The sequence below is a fragment of the Amphiprion ocellaris genome, chromosome 11 (assembly GCF_022539595.1).
Source record: "Amphiprion ocellaris isolate individual 3 ecotype Okinawa chromosome 11, ASM2253959v1, whole genome shotgun sequence".
Classification (NCBI taxonomy): Eukaryota; Metazoa; Chordata; class Actinopteri; family Pomacentridae; genus Amphiprion; species Amphiprion ocellaris.
The window spans coordinates 18680645-18706752 of record NC_072776.1 but is presented as its reverse complement, the minus strand read 5'-3'; the positions used below and the strand labels follow the sequence as shown (position 1 = coordinate 18706752).

The following is a 26108-nucleotide window of genomic DNA, read 5'->3' as shown; positions in this document are numbered from 1 at the left end:
TGTGTGTGTGTGTTCCAGGTCTTGTGTATGACTCCTTGATGCAGAAGCACCAGTGTATGTGTGGCAATACCACCAGTCATCCAGAGCATGCTGGCCGTATTCAGAGTATCTGGTCCCGACTACAAGAGACAGGCCTCAGAGCACACTGTGAGGTAAAGGCCAAGTTAGATTAGACTGAACTGATAAATTGTATTATTACCGACCTACAAAAATAGAGCTACTTTACAAAGTGTACAGTATTATAACAGTGAAAATAAATAAACTGGTTAGTATTGAGCATTAACAGGTAAAAAATCAGTCCTTTTCCATCTTTATTGAATATGTGGGAGGCTAAAACAGAGATTAAAAACAACACATTTAGTGAGAGGTAGCTGATAGAGCTAACTTTCATGGTTATTATACAGATGCACATCTCAAATATTTTGTAATAATTTTATTTTCACAAATGCAGGTTGTTTTCACAACCAGAAGGGGGCGGTGTTATTCCATTCCACTTTGACTTTAGGGTTTGAAAATGATCAAATATTAGTCAGACTTTTTGATACTATTTGGACTCCATATTTCCACTATTATCACAATGTAATTACCTTCATGCTTCCCTTCCTTCTTACCATCTTCTGAAAGACTGTGATAGTTTGGCTGTCAAATATGAAGATTAATCAAAAGTTCTTTTTTCTCCTCTATTTTCTCTGTTTTCAGTGTATCCGTGGTAGGAAGGCCTCGTTGGAAGAGTTACAAACAGTTCACTCAGAGGCCCACGTCTTACTGTATGGAACTAACCCACTGCGACAGAAACTAGATTGTAAGACATACATGCCAACACAAGCATTCAAAAACATGTTTATTAAACGTGTGCTGTTCTACACCTACGGCAGGTGTCCTCAGACTTCTTAGTCAAGATCCACATCTGACTTTAAGTCATGGTCAGAGGTCCAGAATGATTGTAAATGACATTTAATCAACACACTTACAACATTTGAGCAACATACATTACATGTCAAACTAGCTAGATAAATGGCCATATTTGCATGCAATCAGCTGCACCAGTGTAATTCAGTAAATTAAAAAAATTAATAAAGCACTTTTTGAAACAAAGTTACTAAGTGCTATTCAGGACATATACATATAGAAAAATAAACAACACACAAATAAAGCAAAATATGTAATGAATATCTGTGTTATTATACAATAGAAGCAATAAATCTAAAATGTAACCTCTGAACGTCACATCTCTTGTGACAGGACACATATGACTCTAACACTCAGTACATATTTATGTCAGACTCAGACGCATTCTTACATTTACACATTTTGCAAAAATTGTGTTCTGTAGATAGCAAGCCATATTTAGAACTTCATAGCAAACTCTCTGGTGTAACATTAATGCGTGAACTCAGCAGCAACAGCACACAACACTCTCTCCAGCAGTTAACAGAGCCATGACAATGATGTCAGTTATGGGGGAAATACGCCACATTAAAATCATATTCATCTGGGGACAGGATTTCTGTGAATAATCTTCCAGCTACACTGTATATTCAACATCACTAACAATTTACTGATCAGTTAAAAATGTATAGCTTGGATTGACTTACTGTTCTGATTTTCAGAAGCCCCCATCTACTGTAAAGATTGCTCAAAAATCTAGCTGAATAAACTGTGGAGCCCTAATATGAATGATTGTTGAGATTAGTGGTAAAACTCACGTGTTTCACAGTTCTTGACACACTTGGCTCGAGCTCAGTTTACAAATATGCACGCAACATTAAGTTTTCAGTAACTTTGTCAAGTTGAGAAGGCTGAAGTCTCCAACTAGGCGGTCATGTAAATGCCATGAATGTGCAGTGTCTGTTAAAGGAATCTGCTTTAATGCTTAAACCATGTCATAACAAAAGGTCCATTCTAATAAAGTCCTGGAGGTGTTACGATAAGGCGAGGACCCGCTGAAGCTGTTAAACTAAAAGTCGCACAGGCTGCTTAGTCACTTAGTTCTGGCCTTAAAGTGCAGGTGTAGCCAAGGTAGTGTGTGTTTGTGCATGTATGTGTGTGTGTGAGAGAGTGTGCAAAAAACCAAAGGGGTAAACCCCAGTGGTCATCTTAGCTTTCATTCCAGTGGAGGCATAAATTCCTCTTATTATTACTGCTTACACAGGAGTATTACCAAAAAATCCTGTGTAACACTGCGTACAGGTGGGATTGCATAGAATTAGGTAACAGAGAAAAAGAAAGTGAAAATGCAAACTGCTTTAAAACTGCAGAGGTGGCAACTAGTTAGGGATGAAAGTAATTACAGACACTGTATTAAATATCTGATGCTGAGCATGTGTGTTCTTGGCAAGTTAGTGAGTGACCTAATGAGACTCAGGACCCTTAACCTTGGTAATGCAAATGCTGCTGTTGTACTTATGAAACTTTACATTGGTCTAGTTGTGAACACTGGACTGTAGGGCTGCAACTAATGATTATTTTCATAGTCGATTAATCTGCCAGTTATTTTCTCCATTAAACAATCAGTATCCATAAAATGGTGCAAAATGTTGATCACTGTTTCCAAAGTGCAACATGATGCTCTCACATGTCTTGCTTTATCCACAACCCAAAGATGTTCTGTCTACTGTCCTAAAGGAGGCAAGAAACCAGAAAATATTTCAATTTAAGAAGCTTAAATCCCAAAATGTTGACTTTCTTTCTTAAAAAATTGCTCAAACTGATAAATCAGTTATCAAAATAGTTGCTCAGCAATTTAATAGGAGGCGACTTATCAGTTACTCAGCTAATGTTGCATCTGTTGTGGACTGAAATTAGTTGAATATTTTGAAAATTTGCTCATTTAAGTTTCTAAATTCTTACATTTCTCAGGTTGAACAGTTGGATTATATTCAAGAGAGATACACTGCAGCTGTAGAGCAAAGTTTTACATACAGTTCTAAATATTTATACAGGCATAAAGTATGAAGGGTATGTTGTTAAACGGAAATTGTAATTGCAGTTTACATTTGAAACGGGTCCAATCAAATTAATCAGCTAAGTTTGTTTAGTTTCTGACAAGTCAGAAAAGTGAAGTTTATTGGTCTTCATTGACAAAACAGATCCCTTTCTGGTCTAAAAATCTTGATTTTCCCTGAAGAGGGGCTTGATTGTGAGGTCAATGAGATACTTTTTTCTTCTTCACCTTATCCAATTAAAGCTGCCCCTGTGTACTCTCACTGTTAGATAAGGTCAGGAAGTCAAATGCTCAGTTTTCGGGGTCATGCACCCATTTGGGCCTGTGAGTCCACAAACTTACCTATTCACCTGGTAACCTTTCACTCTTTCTTTGTCTTTTACTCTTTTGTAATCTCTCTCCTTATTTTCTTCTCTTTCAGGCTCAGTAAGTCCCATGTTTGTGAGGTTACCGTGTGGAGGCATCGGGGTAAGTTTGTGAAGTCGTGCTTTAGTCATTTTACAAATATTCACTAGCTAATTAAGTATTTGTAATTTGCGCGCCTGATATTTCTTGGAAATTGCCGTCGTTAGTCATACTGGTTTATTCAGTGGAAAATTGTTGTAATCGACTGTTGTGTTTTTACAGCACTGTGTTAATCTAATCAATACCCACCTGGCGCTCCTCCATCTCACTCTGCAGTGAAACAAATAAGCATAGTTTCAGCATCATCAAATAGTAGTACAAGAACTAAGTCTCCCTCGCCCACTCTTTCTGCCCCCTGCCTAAATAATGGTCCCATTTGTTCTTGTTCCACCAAACAAACACACACAATCTTAACACACTCGCACGCACGCACACGAACACCACTCCTCAAGGACCAGAGGCAACAAAAGCTGTTGCTCGCCTTTCCGCCGTGTTGGTAATTAGAACCAGATGTTACGAGCTCTGTGTGTGTGTGGTGGCGGTGGGTATGATTTTGTTTGTGTGCATAGCAGTGTGTTTGAGGATGTTTGTGTGCTAAGGCAATGATTTAGATGGCTGCTTATATTTGGAAGTGGTATCTTTTGAAACCGATATGTTAGAACAATCTTGCACCTGTATGTGTGTACATTTCTTTTTTTTCGCCATGTTGCAGAGGCCTGTTCACCACCCACACACAAACTCCTACATTGCTCTATGCTTGCTTTGTCTTTGACATCAGTTATTTTACATGAACCTCCAGGCTAACTGCCTTACCCTTTCTTTCCCCCCCTTTCTTCCCTCCTTTGGGGTTACTTCTCCTTGCTCTGGTGGGAACTAGAAGGGCCTGAGCTCTGTGCTGCTGTGTTCTGCTCTTTATAATGGCAAATGGGACTAAATTGTTGTCTTCCTGTCATGCACACACATACAAGTCATACGCACACACACACACTTCCAGGGGAAGGGGCTGAAATTAGGCTGTCAGCCTGTGGAGAACCATCATTCCGTCATACCAGCACGTTCCCGCTCTTTTATACCTCTCACACACTCCACTTCTCTTTCACTTTTTCCCAACTTAGCTTCTACCCCACTCTTAGCTTGAGGCAAAACTAACATCAACATGGGAAATAATAAACCACTCAGTCTCCACATGCTGCTTTAGAACAGCATGTTTGTGCTCATTAACCTGACTTGTATATATGACTCAGTTTCCCATTCACTCACTCACTTGACTCTTCATTTGCTCGCTCGCTCAGTCATTGACTCGGCTACTACATACCTTCTTCCACCTACTCCTCGTTTCTCTCTCTCTTCACATTCGGTTCCATTAGTCACTCGTCAACAACGCGCTCCATACCTCCTCACTCCTTTGTTTTTTTGTACTTTCTGTAGTCTATGGTAAAAGCTCCACAGTTTTATTTCATGACAAAATCTTTCTTGGCTCAACTTAAAAAGGGCCATTTTTCTTCTCTGTGGATGTTATTATGAAGTAATCATCCAGCCTTGATCAGTTCCGTCACTGGAGACGAGAGGAAAGGGGGCCGGTTGGCTGAAAAGCTGTCGGCTCGCTTAACTCACTGACTGGTTGAAGGACTGACGAGCTGACTGGGTGGCTAAGGTTAATGTTTCACCCGGCCAGTCGACGGACTGAAGGGCCGTCGGCGTGGATGAAAAGGCCCGGCTTTCTGACAGAGCGAGTGACGGGCAGGTTAAAGTTAACATATTCAAAGTGGAACAGCCCCGGGTTTACATCAGAAAGCCTCGCTAGAGCTCTGGCATCGGCCCTTCTGCACATGTGTGTACAGTTCAAACACATTGACACACAGACCTTCCTTTTCTTCTTTTCCTCTGCCAGCTTCTTCTCTCTGTGTTTATCATGTGCTCCATCTGCCTGTATATTATCCTGTGCGTGGCTCTGCGTACAATCAATCACACAGAATATTGTGGTCTATTTAGCTTTTGTGCATGTGTGTGGATGTACTGTTGTTATTGGGGCTGGGGGCCGGCCGTGCCTCAGCATAAATCAGGCTTGACCACTGAATGCTTGCCCTGTGTGTGAGCATACTCAAACACAAATGCACACACAAACACACAATCAATCTGGAGAGATTTTTTTCACTCCAGAAGACAAACAAGTACAGTACATCTGAGGTTGGCTTTGCTCCACTTTGGGTCTGCTAGACAGAGTATTATATGTCCATATTGTTTCAGTCTGTACCGTAACATTTTTTGGATAAATTAGGTATCTTTAATATGCTGTCTGCAGGGTTCTTCAAAGTTACCTTAAAAAGTGACTTGCTAAATTACAAGACTAGTGTATATTTATAAAGTAACTTATGATAAAAATGACTCTTAAGACAGTTTTGTGTTACCAAAAAATAATGTGCTTACTTCCATGATGTAAAAGCTGTTCTCTCTGCCATCTTGCTTGCTGAACCCACCAGGTGCGCTGACACAACCATCAGATTGGATACCTTCTCTTCTACTAGCATGTAGCTACTTGCAACAGAGTAAGACAGGAGCAGAAATAGTGCTACTACATACACTACCAACCGAAAATTTGGAGACACCTTCTCATTCAATGGTTTTTATTTAATTATTTTATACATCTTGATTAATACTGAAGACAACAAAACTATAAAAGAATACATATGGAATTATGTTGTAAGCAAAAAAGTGTTGATCTTCAGCATTAATCTACAATGTAGAAAATAGTACAAAAATAAATGAAAAGCATTAAATGAGAAGGTGTGTCCAAACTTTTGACTGGTAGTGTAGTTTTGTTAGTTTATTTTGTGGCAGCAACAGAAACTTGGAAATTAGGTCAAATTTTAAAGTCCCCCTATGCTTGTAATTCTATTTATGAAAGCTCCATATTTAGAAGTAGTTTTTTCCCCATGAAAATAATCTGTTTACTACCATAAAATGACTTAGATGAACTCTACATGATTTCTTTGTCCAGAATGCATTGATCTACATAGTTCCTACTTCTTTCTCCACCCCCTGACTCTACTTACAGCACCAGCTCACCTACAACTCTGCTCAAAAAAATTACTCTGTTACACAGTGGCAAGTTGTAATATTAGAATATCTGACCTATACATTTTCAAATCAGTGACAGATTCTAAAGAATGATGTTACAGAAAGCCACATCCTGTTTGTTAAACATAATCCCCTATAAGTATATATCCATGTTTTTGAGGCCATCATTGGTACACTGCAGTTTCATGGTGGAAATGTTCAGCCAGTGCTTAACCTACTGTAATTTAGGAGAGTTCATATTTTATGTTTTCATCTTATTACCTTTTAAACCTTATTTACTGATTCATTTTCATATTCAAATTTACGGTAACATCTTCTTCTGACTAAAACAAATGTTCAGAAAGTCTGTTCTACTATGTGCAGATTGTCTGCATGATTAAGCTGCTAAATATGTCTTACTCCCTCATTGTTTGCCTCTCTATTGTTTTCTTTCAGTGAATACATTTTCCAGGACTTCTTACACTGTTGCTTCTTCACCCAGAGTAGACACACTTTCAAAGACTAACTTTGATCCTGTGAAATGACACAAGCTAAATCATTTCAAATGCACTCAGTTTTACGACTTCTGTCCCACTGAAATACTGTAAATGACACCGTCAAATGCTCCTTAATTTCATACATAAATAAATAAATGGAAAACAGTATGAAGGTGCCGTATATTTGCTCCTTTTAAAAAGTTATATAAACAACACATGACAGTTTGTGTGTGTGTGTGTGTGTGTGTGTGTGTGTGTGTGTGTGTGTGTGTGTGTGTGTGTGTGTGTGTGTGTGTGTGTGTGTGTGTGTGTGTGTGTGTGTGTGTGTGTGTGTGTGTGTGTGTGTGTGTGCGTGTGCGTGTTGGCAGGTGGACAGCGACACCATTTGGAATGAAGTCCATTCGTCCAGTGCGGCTCGTCTGGCTGTCGGCTCTGTGGTGGAGCTTGTCTTCAAAGTAGCATCAGGAGAACTGAAGGTTGGTTTAGATGCTCCATGCTGTTAAATGAGTCATGTTTGTTTTTTGGAGCCACGGTATATTTAGGGATTGAGATGACTAAAGGGTTTCACGAATTTGTCATGTCTTTGTGGCCTTTATGTGTCAGTAAATGTGTGTATTTAATGGCCTTTATACGCAACATGAAACCAAGCTCAGATGAACTCTGTGACAAAATAAGTCCATGACTAAACCTTACAGGGTTTGATTTAAGTCTGCTTGTCAGACTTTACTGGCCTAGCCTTGTTCTATTTTTTACCTGAGTTCTAACCACATGCAGAACAAACGCTTATGTGCACGGGTGTGCGTGCACGCTGGTTTTTTTTTTTTTTTTTGAGAATATCTCTACTGAATTAAAAAACCTTGTTGTGCTCAGCAGTGTTAGATGAATGCATCATATCTGCACTAGTGCTGTATTATCCATCCACACCCCCAAACGCCTCAAAGAAAAGAGAAACCTTTTTCCAGAACCATCATTAGCACCTCCCAGACAGACATCCCCACCCCGTCATGCCTTGCCCCCCAGCCAGCCTTCATGTGTCTGCGGCAATGGCTGCTTACTGTTTGAACCCAGCAGGGAGTCCCGGTGCACAGGCACTGCAAATGCCAGCAGTCTCCACTAACAGGCCTCCTTTATTAGTATTACACCAAAGCCACCTGCAGAGCAGCCGTTGCACTTAGCATTAGCTTAGCACCAACATACCCCAGACTAATGACATTCCTTGGAGACAGACAGTAGCACACCATGCTAATACCCGCATGGTTTTTGGCTTGGATTGCTAAGGCTCAGCCCTCATCATGTGGGCATGATTCTTTACAGCACTTTGCACGTTAGCCAATATCGCAGCTTAAAATGAAAACCAAATGCATTGCTCACCACGTGAGGAAAACACAAAGTTAAGATGAATTATTTCTATCTACAACTAGGGTTAAAGTTTACAGCTATCGACTTGCCCTCAGCTTAACCTAATCTTAACACATACATGCAGATGTGTCCAAGTGCACATGCACAAACACACATTCACACACTCTTACACACATGCACACGATCCTCTGAGGATCCTCCACAGCCAAATGAGCAAATTCCACCTGCACCAACAACTCTCTGAACTCCACAAAATGCTATAAATCTACTCAAGTCACACTCACACACACCCACACAGACACACATACATTTCTCTCTTCATCTGAAGCTTTCTAAGTTTCCCCCAATGTCTATTTTAAATCGAGAAACAGTTTACCTCTCTCCTCCTTGCCTCACATACACTAAACGTACATACATTCTTATGCAGAGTGCTTTAACTGGGTGTCCTCAAACCAGCTGAGGCAGTTGTCACTACAGCGATCTTCCGGCTGGCTGCTAATCCACAGCAGCTGACTCAACATCATTAGTCCGACTTGCCTCACTCTACATCAGCCCAAACATCTATCTAATGTCCCCATATAGCGATGGGAGCCTCTACAAACTGTTGCTGGGAGTACTGCCTTAACAAAGCTCCCCTTAACTGACCCGATGTAGGCATCTGTTTCTGTGTGGACATATGTGCACAATTTTCAATATCAGTTTTATTTTAATTCAGTTTCATTTTTCCGTTTCTGAGAACCTAAGGCATGGTGACTGTCTTCTGAGTAATAGTTGCGATAGTTTTAGGTTTGGTTTTGACTCACACATGTTTTGGATCAAGGTGTGGTCTTGAGATTAAATTAGGTTTACTTTATTTAATTTTAATGTTGTTTATGACTATGTAGACGGTACAAACTTCCATGGATTATGTATAACTGTGTATGTATTGTGCTGTATGTTAATAGTTTTGCTTTCCCTGACAGAATGGTTTTGCTGTAGTTCGACCACCTGGTCATCATGCTGAGGAGAGCACACCCATGTAAGTAAATTAGAAATTTGATAAAGAAGAGCATCCTCTTACATTCAGTTTCCTTCAGGACATATATTTTTCTAACATTCCCTCCTTGCCCACCTCTGTGGATAAGCTTTGTTTGCATCTTCCTCTTGGACAACTTGCATTCTATGTCAGGATGGTACTTAGGTACAGTGTTGCTCCGCCTTGTCAGTATAATACAACTTCTGTCTTGTTACTGTCCTCTCCTTTTCAATTCTCAGGGGCTTCTGTTATTTCAATTCAGTCGCCATAGCAGCCAAGCTCCTGCAGCAGAGGCTCAATGTCAGTAAAATCCTCATCGTGGACTGGGTGAGTTTTACAGGCAACCTGGTGGGTTGTTTTTTGCGTAACCATTTATTTGGACGACACACTAATGTAGGTGGACAAACACCTGTTTCTCTGAGCTCACTGAGTTTTCTCAGTTTAATGCAAGTTGCATTTCCTCCCTGTTTCTTTGTCATCCTGTTTTTCAGTATAATTTATAACCGTGTTTAATGATAATTTTGTCCTCTGACAAAGAGACAGTTCTCAATAGCAGCTGAGGAGAATCATCTACTTTGAGCAAAAAGAGGTTATTACCACACCAGTGTGTCATGTGTTTGATGATACTATGTGGTCTCAACCTTCACAGACTTAAGAAGATAATTCCTAGTTTCTGGTGATCCCTGACTCCTCTGTCCGTCACACGTCGATGTCCAGGTCTCTCCACAAGCATTCCTGTTCTCTTTCTCTGAAAGAATTAGCTTTGATAATTATTTAATTGATGTCTGATTCTGTTAAATCTGGTGTGCATTTACTTTGCCCTAAAGGCCAAGTCATGGTTTTCATGCCCCCGCACTCATCACTGCCAACTTCGAAAGCAGACAGCTGATACAAGTGCAGTTGCATTCATACTACAATAGTTATATGTTGGTCTGCTACCCAGATGGTCACATTGCCCCTCACATAGAACACAGAAAAACACACAGGGCTGCTGTGGATGTTTCTGAAAGGCTGTGACTTTGCACTTTTTACAGGATTACGCAGCTGGTTACAGATTGAGCAGTAGCACCATGTTAGTGAATATTTCTGACGTGTGCCAAGCACAGTAGGTGGACATAGCACATCATTTCTGAAGAATCTAGAGCTCCCCACTGTGTTTGGGCACTGTTGATAGAAGACATGTAGCTACAAATCATAGAACCTTCAAAGTTCAACAGTGACTGTTTCATCTCTTTAATGATTCATTTTAAAGGTGTGAGTGATAAAGAATCTCCTTGCACAGGGTCACTGCCAAACAACTGTTTTTCCAGGCACACGTACAGTCAGCATACTTGCATTGTCCATGCAGTCCATGTGGTCACAAGTTTTGCAGACACTTGGATGCAGAATGCATGAATTGGCATTAATTCATCAATCTTTTGAACTTTTATTTTCTGTATGGCTTCTGTTTCAGCACTTCAGTTGAAAAAAATATCCCCTTGATTGCTAAGGCTGTGAAAAATACCACAGCCATCATGTTATCAGTCCTACTCAGTGTTTTTGCTGTGTGACAGATAATGATCGTAACAGCCACTGACTGACCTTTTTGCCTTGCCTCGGCTATTTAGGTCAGATACAGTCTCTGTTTTTTCGAATAGACACAAAGTAATTTATAAGAGGGCATGACAAAATCTTCATCGTGTCCAGGAGCAATACTCCTCAGTGGCATCCCTGGCTGGTCATGGCCATTCCAAAAAGCCTTTGAAGGGTCTTTTCATTTCCTCTCTGTCTGTCACAGAGAGACTTTTAGTGCAGCTAGCGAGCTCATTGTCATGCCACTCGCCTCCAGCTAACAAGGACATTTTTAGGATCGTGTATTAAAGCATTTTTGGGCTATAGAAAATGAGGTCATTTAATTGATGTCATGTTGTTGGCAAAACTGAGCAACTATTGAAGTTGAGTGTTTTATTGAATCCTGCTGACCATCCTTTTCTGACATCACAGCATGCTACAGCTGAGATACAGTCTGTTTGGTAGTACAGCACTCACTCTCTGTGTCGCCGAGTTGCTTTAAGTCCAGGTGCAGAGCTTGATGGTCTGGACTCTGTGAAACTCTTTAGTTTTCTAAAGCTTTGTGCAGCTTCTGTTTAGTTTGAACCATGAGAGTCAAAGGATAATTATGTTGAAAATGTTCTTGGCTCATGACGAATTTTACCATAACTTGGCCCTTTTTGATGTTTTCAGGATGTTCACCATGGCAATGGCACCCAGCAGGCCTTCTACGCTGACCCCAGTGTCCTTTACTTGTCTCTTCATCGCTATGATGACGGAAACTTCTTCCCGGGCAGTGGAGCTCCTGATGAGGTTGAAAGACCCATGAATCTATCTTTCTGCTTGCTCACTCACCTGTTTGTCTGAATTCATGATAACACTCGTGTGTGTTTCTGTATTATAGGTGGGCAGTGGAGCAGGTGTCGGCTTCAATGTGAACATGGCCTTTACTGGAGGATTGGAGCCTCCCATGGGCGATGCAGAGTATCTAACCGCATTCAGGTAAGACAGTATCACCTGCTGCTGAGTGTGTGACTGAATGATCATGCTGCCAGTTTAGTTCCTTGTTATATTAAGTATCTGCCCTGGAAGTGTCTCAAGAGGGAATGGGTTTCAAAAAGTTGGCAGCAGTCTAATTCTCCCTATCACTGCCTTTGAGTTTGCACTGGAAGGTATGACAAGTTTTATATTGGGAGCTGGTTCGTTGGCAGGGAGCTCGTCCTTAAACCAGGTCTGATTTCTATTAAGTCCACTCTCTGGGGCTATAAATAACCTCTCACTCACATATTCAGGCATGGACTCAGCGTGGACATGTACATGTCTTTTACACATTTTTGCTTCATACAGCTGGAAAGGAGCAGACCTGGATTTGTTCCAGCTCTCTTTGAAGATGAATCTGTGTTTGCAACCGTGTGTCCATCTGGCCTGAGCCTGACACATCAAACCGACAGGCCACTGTCTTATCGCAGCTTTCGGCACGCAATCCCCAGGAAGCACACCTTAGCCCTCTAATGCACCCCAGAACCCTGTGTGCTCTCACTCTCCCTCAGTCTCCTTTGTGTTCTTCTCTACCCTCTTTCAACCCTTCTGTGCGAATGTGCACTGATGACAACCACATAATATATATCATACTACAGACATTATTTATAATCCATCACAGAGGCCAATAGCTACCTACAGTATGCCTCACACACAAGTAGGTATGTTATTTTTTTCCATCTGATGACACAAAAGCTTCAAAAGTATTGTAGTAAATTAAATGCCACTGACCTCTTGCACAAAGACTTATATCTGTAAATTATCAGATCAGCTCATGAATTTGAAGAACTGTGTTGAAAGGTGAGATGAATATCATCCAGAACATCCATCGTTAACAACAGCAAATAAAGGAAGTGCACTCTGAGGTACACTAATAAAGGTCTCTAAATTTTTTAAATATTGCCGATGCAATTCAGTATTGATTTTTGTTTTATAAAGTGTTATCTGTACATATGCAGCTTTCTCCTGTATACAACATAAACCTATGTATACATATATTACTTTTAAACTGAAACGAAGAAGCCTTTTTAATCTGAGAGATTTAGTTGTGCGCTGCAACCTCATAACAGTTGTGTGAGCTTTATCAAGGGCAGTAGGTGCCAATTAACTTAAAGCTTACTTTGCTGTAGCTGCAGCTCTGGCCACTGATTAATTGTTCCCTGTAATTTAGACTGAAATTAAAAGACAGAGACAACAAAAATTTTAATCTCTAACACATCGCATTTGGTCTTGTACATTTGGACAATTTTGTGCAATTTTATCAGCAATGTGCTCTGTCTAGTGTATAATCACATCTTTAATTAATTGCTATAATTAGGCTGTTTTCCACTGTAGGAACTTGCGGGTCGTTTTAGTGCAGCTTCAACTGTCGTGCGTGTTCCGACTACAAGAACCGCCAATGTATATAGCATCTCTCAGTGTTGTTTTCAGTGGAGAAATGGGGCCTTCTGCAGGGAACGTGCTTCTGTGTTACCTAAAACTGTGATGTGTGCCAGAGAGGACAAGCAGTGCCATTTTTCTGTCATCTGGATGTCCTTGTCAAGCAGTAAAACACTGCCATCAACATCAAAAATTTACCATATAGGTCAACATAACAAGTTGGAGTTAAGCATGTCAGGTTTTATAACCCCCATGGTACCAGAAAAAAAAAATAGCCATTTACAGCGACATTCCCGTAAACACCCAGTGACCGAGTGAACATTTGCTTTTTCCACAGGATAGATACAGTTTACGTTTGTTTGTCAATAACTATTCTAAATTTGTTAATAAAAACATCAGTTCAACATTAAGACAAGCTGAGCTGACCCTGGTTAAATCATCTGCAATCACCGTTTTATAGACGCATTTTAGTATGTTTGTTTGCATAGGCATTCATGCAACATACATTCGGAGAGGAGTGTTCTGCATTTGCCTGTGCTGTTTCTGTAATTATGAGTTATTAAATCAGCCTTCTTTGCATTATGGGGAAGTTCTGAAGATATAAAATGAAAAAGAATGAGAATTTGGGTGTGTATTACCTCAGACCTTGGCGCCATTAATCCCCTGAGGCTTCAGCAGTATTGGACAATTTACTGGTCCCATGAGACACCAGCAAGCCTATCTTGCAGGTCATAGATCTCTATGTGTTTACAACACAAATGCACATGCTGTATACAGGCTCACTGCACAATGGCGAGCCTTAAATGTACGTGAAGGTGCATGAATCTGCACTAAATCACAGTGGAACAGATGTGCAAATGCTCACGCTTACACCTTTTACATCATTGTGCTTATATGTCTGCAAACACATACAGACACCTGATACACTCTCTCTCTCTTTGCGTCTTGTTGTTTATCTGTGTGTTGTGGTCCTCTCCTGCCTCCCTCTCTGTCTTGGGGAGGGAATGCATGCTTTACAGCCAGCACCTTCCCATTCCTCTGCTGGCCTGTGCCACGTTGCATTTGCAGGGGATCAAGCCTGAGCCTCCAGAAAGCACAGAGAAAAAAGATAAGAAAATTGGCCCTAATGAAAACCAGAAGCACCGTGTCTCTCTCTCTCTCCTCTCTCTTTATTTCTCTCTCTCACTCTCCCGCTCTCCCCCCTCACCCCCTATTTTGCCATGAACTTGGAAAGACGAGAGAGGAGGAGAATTAAATTTAATTTAAACCAGCTCTCCGCAGCGCCAGATGACAGGGCTTTGAAGTGTAAGTGTGCGTGTGTGAGTTTTTCGCTCTCTTATTCTCTCTCTCTCCCTCTCCTCCCGCTCTCCTCTACTTTTTTATGAACGAAGGGGGAAAGCCTTCAAGCTCTCCAGTTTAACCTTTTGTTGTCTGGTTTAAGCACTGCTCCCTCTAAAGGACAGAGTCTATATTTTCCCAACAAGCCTTTCAGTCAGTCGATGAAGATACATTTCTCTTATGGTAATGGTTCTGAAGCCTTTAAAGCTCTCAAAAGGGATGTTTTTGGCAGGTGTAGATGGCATTTTAGAAATAAACAACCAATTTATTATGCATCATATTAACAAAACATGTAGTGCCTTTTCTGTTCTTTTTGTTTGTCCCCAAGATTCACCAAAGTGCCACATTTCAGCCATTTTCCCTCCATGTTATAAACTTTAAAAGATGTTTTTAATGCTTTTAATCAAAAGGCATAATAAAGATCTGCCAATGGATAGATTAGGGCCTAGGTTATTTAGACAAAGATGAGTACTTCCTTGAGAGGTAATTTTCCTTGGCTCAAAAAGTTACCGCTAAGCCAAAATCTGCTGCTTTATTAACCTCTGTGAACGCATTTGTGTGCCGTGAAATCATGATGGATGACAAGTGCCAAAAACCGAGAGTACTTATTGGGCTGAGAATAGGATAAATTATTTGGAACAGAGCAAATGAATGAAGGCGCTTTATGAGGTTTGGCTTGGTAACCTATGAAGTCTATAGGATGCAGTGAATGTATGTCTCTAGTCATTGATTAAGACTCATCTAAGTACATCCATGTTACATATTTAAAATATTTGAAAATAATTACCTCCAGCCTTAAAACAGCTTAGATTTAACTCTACACCATTGCTTTATTTAGAATGTGCAGATCTAATAAGCCATGACCTCTTTCTTCACTCATCTACTGCAGCTTGAGCACACCAGCTCACCTCTGACTGTTCAAATACAGTCAGAGGTGACTGGAAGCTGTTCTGCACTACACAGTGTCATGTAATGTTGGAGTAATTCAACCATGCATGTTGTTCTATGGTGTTAACCATGTATTTTACTCATGCCATGTCTTTCAGCATATAAAAACATCATGTGGAGATGCTAACACAGTAAAAAAAACTTGATTTTCACCAGAGGGGTTCTTTACAACCTTTCTTTAAGGAGGATGATATGTGTGTGTGGGGGGGCAGGGATGCAGCCATTAACACCTTTATTATACTACTTTGTGGTTGTGCACCTGGACAGCAGCAGACACCACAGACTCCCTGTTATTGTTAGTACTTTCTAGTCTGCTTGGAATCCGCTGGAAGGACTCCATTCCTTACATGCACAATAGGTCATATCTATGTATTCTGGATATGCACTCCGCTACTGAGCATGTGCACTACTGCCCTCGTGCTATAGTCATGGTGCTGACTGTTCAAGTGGATACAAATTTTGGACTGGATGCGGATGTGCATAGAGAGGTGTGCATGGACTGTTGTGGACCTTAGTGTACTTGCTGACACAGATTTTACACTTGGTTAAAGGTTTTCTGGAGCATTCTTTTTTTAAAATCATCTTTTACCAGTCCAGCAGCATTATGAGCAAAAACTGTCAAATTGGGATGACTTGATAGTCAATGCCCAGCTGAGAACCATTTGCAGCATGTCACTGCCCTACTCTCTTTCCCCACATTCCCTCTCTCTCTGCTCTGCGACGTTGAAATAAAGGGATACAAATGCTTTAAAAAATTCTTTAAAAAAATAATTGGTGAAGTTTAATGACTATGCAACATTCTGTCACACTCTACGCATACGAACACAGGCTCACCACTGCTCAGCTGACACATGTGCACCTGTTGCTAGGTAAACCAAACAATACTAAACAAAAGTGTACTCTGCTTAACCGACAAGTAATTCCTTTCACAGTAAAAATCGGACTGGGAGAGAGCCAGCAGTGGTTTAGATTGCAACCTGTTTGCTCAGGATGTCCCATAGCTTACAGCTCAGTCGTAAACTCTCCCCTCCCTTAATTAACAAAAAAAGTCTTTTTCATCTCTGCATACATAGCCTCTGATTCACGCACAATTAGTCTTCCTTGAAACCACTTGCTTCCTTCTGTGCCAGCCTGCTAATTGATTACTGTGGCTTTTTCATTTCTTTAAATGTCAGGATATTACTCCTGGGGGTGAGGGCTGGAACTGATGACACCAGCAGCTTTCAGCATCATGACCACAACTGTTTCTGTCTATGTTCAAGGTTGGAGGAGGGGGTGGAGGAGCCCTCGGTGGTTGAAGTATCCTTGGCGGTCAAGGTTTTTCTGTGTGTCGTGTGTCAGCCCACATAAGCGTCTGTGGCTGACTCCCTTTAGTGTGGGGTCTTTTATGGTGCAGATGTTAATGGGCCAAGGCTGTGCGTGGATGTGCGCTTACGAATAGGCAAAGTAGAGGAGGGTGTAACAAATAAAGCAAATTCCATCAGCACAGTGGTTTTTAATTTCACAGAAATGCATACATAGTTATAGTCATACATTTGTGTTAAGAGCCGTCTTGCCTTTAACTGTAGAAAATATCAGAACAATGACATTTACACTTGTTTTTCACCTAATCCTCATTCATGTTGTTACTTCCACAGTTATGTAAATGTTCTCTTTCTAGACAGTTTTGTCCTTTCACCCTCTTCATCTACATCTCTATCTTTTTCACTGAAACTCCTTCATCTTCTCTGCATGACGTTTGCTTCTGAAATATTGCCAGATGCACGCTAGTGCACAGTGACGCACGCACTCCTTGCTGTCTGGGACTCCCAAAAACCTCCTAAAGCTACCTCCTGCCTCTCCCTCAGACAGCTGTGTGTACGTATGAGTGTTGTGTTGTGGTGGGGGGTGGGGTGTGCACAGCTTAGGGTTATAATTTGGTGGTGAGCAAGAGATGGAAAAACCTGTGGCCTACGGAGTTCAGGGCACGCTGCTCGCCCACAGCCGGCAAACCAGCACCGTGTTCCTGAGGTCAGCAAAGTACAGGGGACCTACAGTGGAACCCTGTGGTGCTCCATCACTCGCAGACCTCACCAAAACACTACTTGCCCAAATATCCCAGACCCCAAAAAGATTCTTGTGCAGAGCCAGAGGTCCCACAGTGAATCAGAGAGAGACACTTGTTTTGCCATCTGGGAAGTCTAACTATTTATGAACTAAGTGAGACATCCTAAATTATGCTAACCAGGATGCTGTGACACATGGTAGTTTTCTACAAAGTCAATGAAGCTTCTAGTGTGCCGCTCCTAGTATTACAGGCTGGTTCATTGATTGGTTACTAATTTAAAGAACCTCTTACAGATACTCATTTGAGTTCTGTGATTAGTCATTTTTCTTCATGTAGTGTGCATATTGCCTAATTTGTAATAGTTTTTTAATAACCCTCTGAACCTCGAGTAGTTTCCAGGCGTTTCTTTGCTCCTGTCACATTTTTAGTCAATGTGGGCTAATTTTTCATTGCGATGTAAAATCCTGCACTTTTATGGGGTACAGCACAGCCATTACTAGAAGTACAGAAAACTCAGAAACTTCTTCTGTGCAGTGTAACAAAATCATAATACCATAAATTCTAAAAAAAAAAAAAATAAATAAAATTAAATTCCTTTAATTATTTACAACAATGGAAAAATACCTGAAATCGACATGCACTACATTTTCCAGTACCCACAGATGTTACCAGTACTGAAAAAATGTAGTGACTCCACATTCTGTAGATGTTTACCTGCTTAAATGTTTTTTATAATTTGTTTCCATACTTGTGTCCTATCTGCTCTTTGTAAACCCACCTACAGGTCAGCACAGTTCAGGTGAAAAATCCCTGAATTTTTTTCCAATTGGCTGATCACAGCTGAGTCACTAATTACTTCTTGATTGCATTTAGGAATGCAAACTTTTCAATTTTTCATTGAATCTGTTCATTGTAAACAGTATATCACAATTTTAGGCTTAGATTTGGTTCATTTTCCCTGTGGAACTGTACATAACACGTGATTAGGCAGCTTTGGGTGGTTAGAGGGTATAAAAAGGTTTTATCCAGCTGGCACAATCATCAGATGAAGCTGATTCTAACCATTCTAATCTTATTTTATTTAATCTAATCTTGCTTTGCAACACTGTCTTAGAATTATACACGCATACATACATGCAACAACAGGATCACCAAATAAACCAGACTGGATTTTCCAACCACCGCATGCCCACTGTTGATTCGATTTTTGTGTATGACACATTGCGTACAAGCGCTCCCTCCTCACCAGTTGTGTGTCAGATGAAGGTTGTACACAAACAGCCCTCATTCACCACACCCATCCAGTGTTGGAATTATCCTCCATACTTAACACACATACACACATGCAATTATATCTGTCCTTCCGTTTCCCCTTTTTACTTAAGGATCCTGCAGTGAATTGCTGCCTCCAAATTTCCAAACTTTCCACTTCAAAGGTAAACGTGGTATTTTTCCCTGCCACACACATACTGTACATACAAACTCATTAGGTGGATGTTTGCTTTAAAAACCATGAAAGGGAGAGACAAGCCATAGAAAAAATCTAAAATGCTGCAAAAATGACATATATCATCATAAACATATCACACAAAATCACAGACAATAAATACACTGAAGGCATCTGTCAATATACTTATTTTAATAGCAGTCCTCTTAAATTCCACTTGTCCTCTTTTAGCCATCAGGGGTGACTGAGTTCACTGTGCAATTAACTTGTCTACACCAAGTAAGTCATTTTTCTCCTGACTTTGCTATGTCATTTATTTTTTATGTAGCTTTGTCATAATGGAGTACTTGTTTGAAAAACCTCTTGAATTTCTTAGGTTTCACATGTACTGTTGCCTTCAGTGCCCTCAGTGCTTCAGTTGTGGTACTTCTTGAATGTCCCTGTATGTTTAGCAGTGAGTTCTGCATCCTTTGACATAGTTGCATGTATTCAAAATGCGGCAGTGGGAAAAAACAAACAGTTTATGTTCACATGGGATAGTGTCCAACATTAGTATAATTAAATCTTGAAAACTTGGCTTATCAGACTTGGTGGTTTTGAACATGCAGTGGCTTAAGCAGCAGTTTCTTATCTCAGTCTATGTACTGTTTTTAATGTATTTTTGAGAAATGCGCTCTTGCTTGTATTGGCAGCCCAGTCATCCTGTCACTCAGCCAAACTGTTAAATAGATGTGACACTTCAAGAATATCTGATTGCAACTAATGAAACTAATTACTAATGAAACTTTTTGATAGGCCTTGTGGAGAAATGTGATTTAACAGGGTAATAAAATTAGTAGGGAGCCTGCTCCCCCAGCCAGTGGGACAACATTTAACCTCACTTATCACTGAGGTTTTCATGCTGTTAATGTTTTTGAGCAGCGATCTTCAAACCCTCTCTGATTTTTGGCTTTCTTGCGGAGGGCAGCGAGCCAAAACCAAATGGATGCAAGCATGCATGGAGTTATTTTCATACAGAACCTCATATGAAGCCACTATACTAAAAATGAAAAGCAAAAATCCTGATTTCAGACAAGCCACCTAGCTTTATTAAATTTCTTGAATGTATTTGCAGTTTTCACCCTGAATGCATTACTTAGTTGACTTTACTGCTTTTGTGCTGTTGTACTGTAGAACGGTGGTCATGCCTATCGCCAACGAGTTTGCCCCAGACATGGTTCTGGTATCTTCTGGCTTTGATGCAGTGGATGGACATGCGCCACCATTGGGAGGATACAAACTGACAGCCAAATGTAAGTACTGATCACAGCTAATAATATTATTTGTCAGTTTTTTTGTGCATGCACATTTTATGCATTCCCTCCACATCTCACAAACATTTTTCATGTTCTGTATTGTGCAATATAACACACACACACACTCCTTTTGTGCATTTTGTGCCTCTGTCTTGTGTATTCAGATAGAGACCTTGGCGTGCCAGCAAAGAGCTTTTCCAAAACCATCCTGCAGATCTATCCAGGTCTTGGTTGTCAAAGGGAGTGATATGGGTGGTTTAGAGAGCACTGCAGGAAGAGGAGATGGGGTAGAATTCAGAGGAGAATAAAGTATGGCTGAATGCATATAACTCCCCTCCTCCTGAGAGGAAAAACATCAAAGGCCGTGACCAAGACTAAACGCAAAGCCGCATTTATTAAAATTAAACCTGGCTCATATTAGGGCTTGTTTTTGGTCCCCCAGTAAATCCACAGTGCACTCTCGTTCTCTTTTCCTCTCTCTGATGCAGTCACCCCTTCCTTCATCCATGCGCCAACCCCCTTTTCTGTCTTTTTTCTTTGATCAATATCCAAAAAGGAAGTCAGAGGCTGAACACCAGTTCTCCCCAATTTCATTCTTTTTCTCTTGCTCCTTCTCCCTCCCCCCTTTCCTCCCTCTCTGTCTCTGCCTTCTCTTTGCTGTCATTTCCTGTGTGTCCAGGCTTTAGCTACCTGACCAGGCAGCTGATGGGTCTGGCAGGCGGTCGGCTGGTGCTTGCCTTGGAGGGGGGTCACGACCTCACAGCCATATGTGATGCCTCCGAAGCCTGCATCTCTGCTCTGCTTGGGAATGAGGTAAGATGTGAGTTGAATAGGGGGAGGAGGGATGTCGAAATATCCTCATAAATAACTGTCAAACTATTCTTAGATAAAATATTAAAGATTGAAATGGGAGGCTTACCTGTGGCAGACATGTAATGGTTCCACCTTGTCAATATACTGCACATTACAGGTAAATGAATGCAGGGAAATACTAGGAAAAGGCGAACCTACACAGGATAGACAGTTGGTGCATAACTCATTTTTGTTTGCGACCACTGATTATGTGAGGTATGTGGAATTGTGGAGTCATAGCTACATCTGTTCTTTGTGTGGACGCTAACGGGAAAAGAATAACAGCAATGCATGATGGGAGCTTCTCTACAAATGCAAGAGAAAATGATCTGGTTGGAAATAACTGCATAAACTGGCATATTAATGCTACATCTATATGAATCAGTTTTATTTTTCATTGTATAAAGTCCATATTAACACCAGCCACTTGTATGTGAAGTATGTTGATATAGGCATCTGTTCAAACCAGCACGAATATAGTTGTTATGTTTTTATGATTTGAGGACTAAAGGTAGCTGAAGAGCATCTGCTTTATTTGTGTTACAGGCATGGACTTTTCAGAATAATCCACATTTTTATCCGTTGCTGCTTTTGCAGAGGCGTTATTTCGTTTGAAAGTTTGAAAGCCACTAAACCACAACAGAGCAATTAGTAAATTCCCTTCTAACCCTTTCAATACAGTAAAACACTTCCTCTCTCTTTAAATATTGACATCTCAGGCTATTTGAACATTTTGTGTACCCTTAACATTAATAGTGCCAGAACCATTGACTGTATATAAAGATCGATGAACACTCCATGATGTCACATATAGGTTTTCTCAGGAGCAGTTTTGAAGCATACTGTGCATATTTTTTTTTTGACCTTTCAGTACATGCTACTTCTGCCCTTCAGAATAGCCAGAAAAACATACTGGCTTGTTTACTGCAAAATTAAACAAGATAAAGTAGGACATCCTAGTATGTTTTTACATACTGCATTTGACATAACATGTAGTGAAACATGCTCAATCTTTTTCTGACATATACAACATGGTAGTATGGGAATTGGAATGTACTCTTGATGTGTTGGCTTCAGCCATTGCCATCTTGGCTGTGTCTGCCTGTGCCTAATAGATAGAGGCTTTTATTTGTCGTCGTGGAAATCCAATGACATTTGTGATTAACTCATAACTGATTCAAAAATCTGCAAATCTGATGACTAATGACCCCCTCATCTGTCACTCAAGGCAGCTTTTCCCTTAATTATGGATAACACTAATGTGTAATATTCATGTTGTGTAGCTGTACATTTACTCCCTTTAGGAACTAACCTCAGGAGGACTTTCAGGGCACTGCAGGTTTTCACACTTGCATGTAGTCTTAATTTTTCAGCTGCACCAGTTGCTGCTTGGCCAAAACACCCTGTGTCATGAATAAACATCAGCAAGCGTCAGCAGACACAATAACTGGGTAGGATGATGATTTGATGGTCCTGTTACATAGATAGTTTAAGTTAAGAATGTTAGTGCAGGACAAGTTGGTACATTACAGCAGCAGCGTTCCTTTTTGTCTGAGTCAACTCTTCTCTCCATGTTCTGTTCTTCTCCCCACCACTAAGGCAGGAAGTCAAACCCGCACACACACACACACACACGCACACACACACACACACACACATGCGCAGCACACAGACAAAAACACACAAGAATACGTCAGAGGGAGAGGGTTTCCAGGCAGAAGGTTAATTGTGGGAGTGTGTAGGTTGGGCAATGGAACTCAGCAAACATCGGCACTCTGTGATTCATGGCGTACAACAGAATAGCGACTCCTCTAAGCCTCCCACTCTTTTCCTCCAGCTAATGGAGAGACCAGAGTGCTTTTGAAGCTTATGTATCCCAGATATCTCATATCCCATTTATTGCTTAAGGACTTCTGAATTGTGGATGATCATATGGGTGTTTTTATATTCCTTTAATTACAAAAGTATGTCGCAAATTTCTCCTTCCACAGCCTCATACATTTTTGGCAATGTACACTGAACATGAGTAGCTACATCATGCAGACTCTCGCGTCCATACACTCACCTTTCATTTCATAGAAGTATTTGCAAATTAACCCCTCTAGACAAACAAGGAACATGGGTTGAAACAGGTAGTGTTCTCCTATTTATTTTTACTTTTTTCTACTGTTCTGCAAAATCCTTGCCCATATTCATCTTGCCATACAAGCTAAGAGCATTAACACCATGAGTTCTAAGTAAGTAAGCACCGTACATCAACAAGGAATATCCAGACTGACATTTCATTAAATTCATTTATTTTCAGAAAGTGACCACTCTCGAGTGTTGCTGCAGGCCTAACCACAAGCACACCCTCGGAGTGTTGGTTGTCATTGGAATGACTTGTGTACCTGCTAAAGCCATTATCTTCTGCACAGTGAGACATTCAAAATAGTACTAAAGTGTGGAGTTCTATAGTTCTTATTAGATATAAACAGCACGTTACAATACATAAAGTTAAACTAGTGGCTATATATAGTCATCATATGGTAAAACAATTTATTGGTGTAATGAGAAAAATAAAACTTAGTTTGTGGCAAATGTCTTGAGACAGTTTAATGTGGCTTTACATCAGTACTCATAAAGTAGACGATATACACAAACAGAAGTAGCGCAAAAATGCTTATGGGTCAGTATAAACTTCAAAACAAAACCCGTGCCCATGCTGAAGGTAGTATCTGTGTACCCTGAGGCATCTTGTTCCAGCCCTGCAGATCTCTAGAGCTATAAATGAGTTCATGGAGTTGTAAAAAAAAAAAAAAAAACTCATGGCCTCGTTCCATGTGGATCTTAGAGCTTTGAGCAAAACAAACAGAATAATAGCATATGATCACATTAATTAATCTCAGTCACTGCACTTAACCAGTTCACTGTCTTCTGGAACATTAGGACACTGACCACTGCAGACACATAAACCTTGCTGGGACTTTGAAGTGACACCGACTGAGGATTAGTTAAAGCAGTTTGGACCATGCTGGTAATGTTGCTATCCCTTGAGTGTGTCTTCGTCAGAGGAACGCACCGCTGTGTGCCAAACTGGTCAAAGAAAGCTAATAGCTCATGGGAAGCAGACAAACTTAGAGGTTTAATCCAATAACTGTGCTCTGTTTACCTGCACTGTGCCCACCAGTGACTCAAAGCTACAGTACGTAACACTGCCATTACATCTGGTAAGGCCTCAAGAATGCAAGGACACTTCAGAAGGGCGGATGCCTTTTGCTGTCACGGAGGTTTGTGCGCAGTGTGAAGGACGCTCTCGTTACTTGCAACACACCGCCCTGCAGCAAAAATAATGAATTGGACCAGGGGCTTTGCTTCTTAGGTTTCAGCAGCCTGCAGAGCACCGGCCTCGGCAGGGGTTTTGGAGGAGGTCCCTGGATGGGTGCCATAGGGAGCTGAAAATTCGAAAATAGGCAGGAGGCAGGGGGCGTCAATTGCCTCTGCCCTGCAGGGCATCGCTCTCACCCTCTCACCCGGGCCCCTGTCACTGATACACATCTGAAAATGATTACCCTCACACCTCTTCCAGCAGGGTCAGCCTGGGTCTAGGGATCAGATAATAAAAGGAAGTGGAGCAATCATTTGATGTTGGGAGGGAGGAAATTATTGTTATGAAGCAGCTGTACAGAGTGCTGTCAGAAAAGATACAGAGTGAACATCAATCATATGCAAGTTTTTGAAAATATATGTGATTTGTATGTACAGTTTTGTACAAAAAGTGAGTTGAGCAAGTGAGAATTTTCATTGATTTCCAAAATGCATAATATTGGATTGATGAATTTTAGACATGCCTAATATTAAATAACAGCCATTTTGTTCCGTTTTATTTGATAGTACACAGTAGGGATAGAAAATGTGGAGAGAGAGAATGGAGGAATGACTTACAATGAATTCTAAGAGCATTTTAGTCATGTGGTGTTCACCATTCAGCCATAAGTTCACCTCGATGTCCCAACTTCTGGAAAAGTGCTGTATCTTTTACAGTGGAAGCAGTCCAGTATACACGTCATATCTACTTGGCTTTGTCTTTCATTTTTTCAAAATCCTGAACAAAAAACAATTAAATATATTATGACAGCTGTCTGACAGAAAAAAAAAGTTGTTTAGAAGGCCTTATGGGTATGAATGGATTAGCAGGATGGCTTTGATAAAGTGGTGAAAAACACAAATGTGGATGTTTTTGACTTACTAAGTATGGACCTCTGATTCTCATGACTTCCACCAGCTGGCTCTTTGGCAACAAGTGATGTCAGCTGTTTGAACAAAGGCAGATCATGCAGTTGTTTGGAGCTTTGATAGCTGATAGCAAAGAGAAAAAAGGAGGCTAAAATGTCCCTGATCAGATCAAAACGGCAGGAAAAGAGTGTTTTTATCATAATCTCAGCGAAGGTCTCTGTAATGGACATGGAATGTTGCTGGAAAACGTCAGCGGGGGGACTGAGCCAGAAGGAAAGAATAAAAGCCTGTTTTCTTGTTTTGTTTTTCGCTCACTGTCAGGGTTTGGTAATGGCCTCAAATAGCAAATCTTAAGATCTGTTAAGGGCAGGAATTTCAAGCCTAAGGGGCAGTCTAGCCTCACTAACCAGGCTGAACAACAATGCTGTCTGGGCACCAAGAGGCCAACAGTCAGAATAATTTTTGACTTCTTCGAATGTGTATACTGAATTAGTTTTTTTTTTTTGTTGTTGTTGTTTTTTTCCAAAAGAATATATTTTAGTTTGTGCATGTGTCTGTGTTGGCTAAGTGGTTTCAGGCAGAAGACCACAGCTGGATCAGCCGGTCAGCTGTGATTTGTTTATGCTGCTTCAAATTGCCTGAGGGTTTGTATTGTCTGGAAGTGTCCTGAACCCAGTACATCACCGTAATAGAAATCTCTGATCTAACTTTAGCACCCACGTAATTTAAGTCATAAAATTT

General features: G+C 40.7%; 1 protein-coding gene across 7 annotated transcripts in view; it reads left to right on the top strand.

The window, feature by feature from the left end:
• Positions 1 to 26108, top strand: part of hdac4 (histone deacetylase 4) — a 136265-nt gene that overhangs the window by 99373 nt on the left and 10784 nt on the right. For 6 of the 7 annotated variants that reach the window (XM_035958405.2, XM_055015577.1, XM_023292752.3 and 3 more), the window contains 10 exons: positions 19 to 152; positions 700 to 802; positions 3366 to 3412; positions 7272 to 7379; positions 9225 to 9280; positions 9517 to 9604; positions 11501 to 11620; positions 11712 to 11809; positions 20179 to 20297; positions 20980 to 21113. In XM_035958405.2, coding sequence (XP_035814298.2) covers positions 19 to 152; positions 700 to 802; positions 3366 to 3412; positions 7272 to 7379; positions 9225 to 9280; positions 9517 to 9604; positions 11501 to 11620; positions 11712 to 11809; positions 20179 to 20297; positions 20980 to 21113 — 1007 coding nt within the window. Of the gene's footprint in view, positions 1 to 18; positions 153 to 699; positions 803 to 3365; positions 3413 to 7271; positions 7380 to 9224; positions 9281 to 9516; positions 9605 to 11500; positions 11621 to 11711; positions 11810 to 20178; positions 20298 to 20464; positions 20942 to 20979; positions 21114 to 26108 lie in introns of those variants that run through there. The other variant, XM_055015580.1, reaches the window with a different exon arrangement.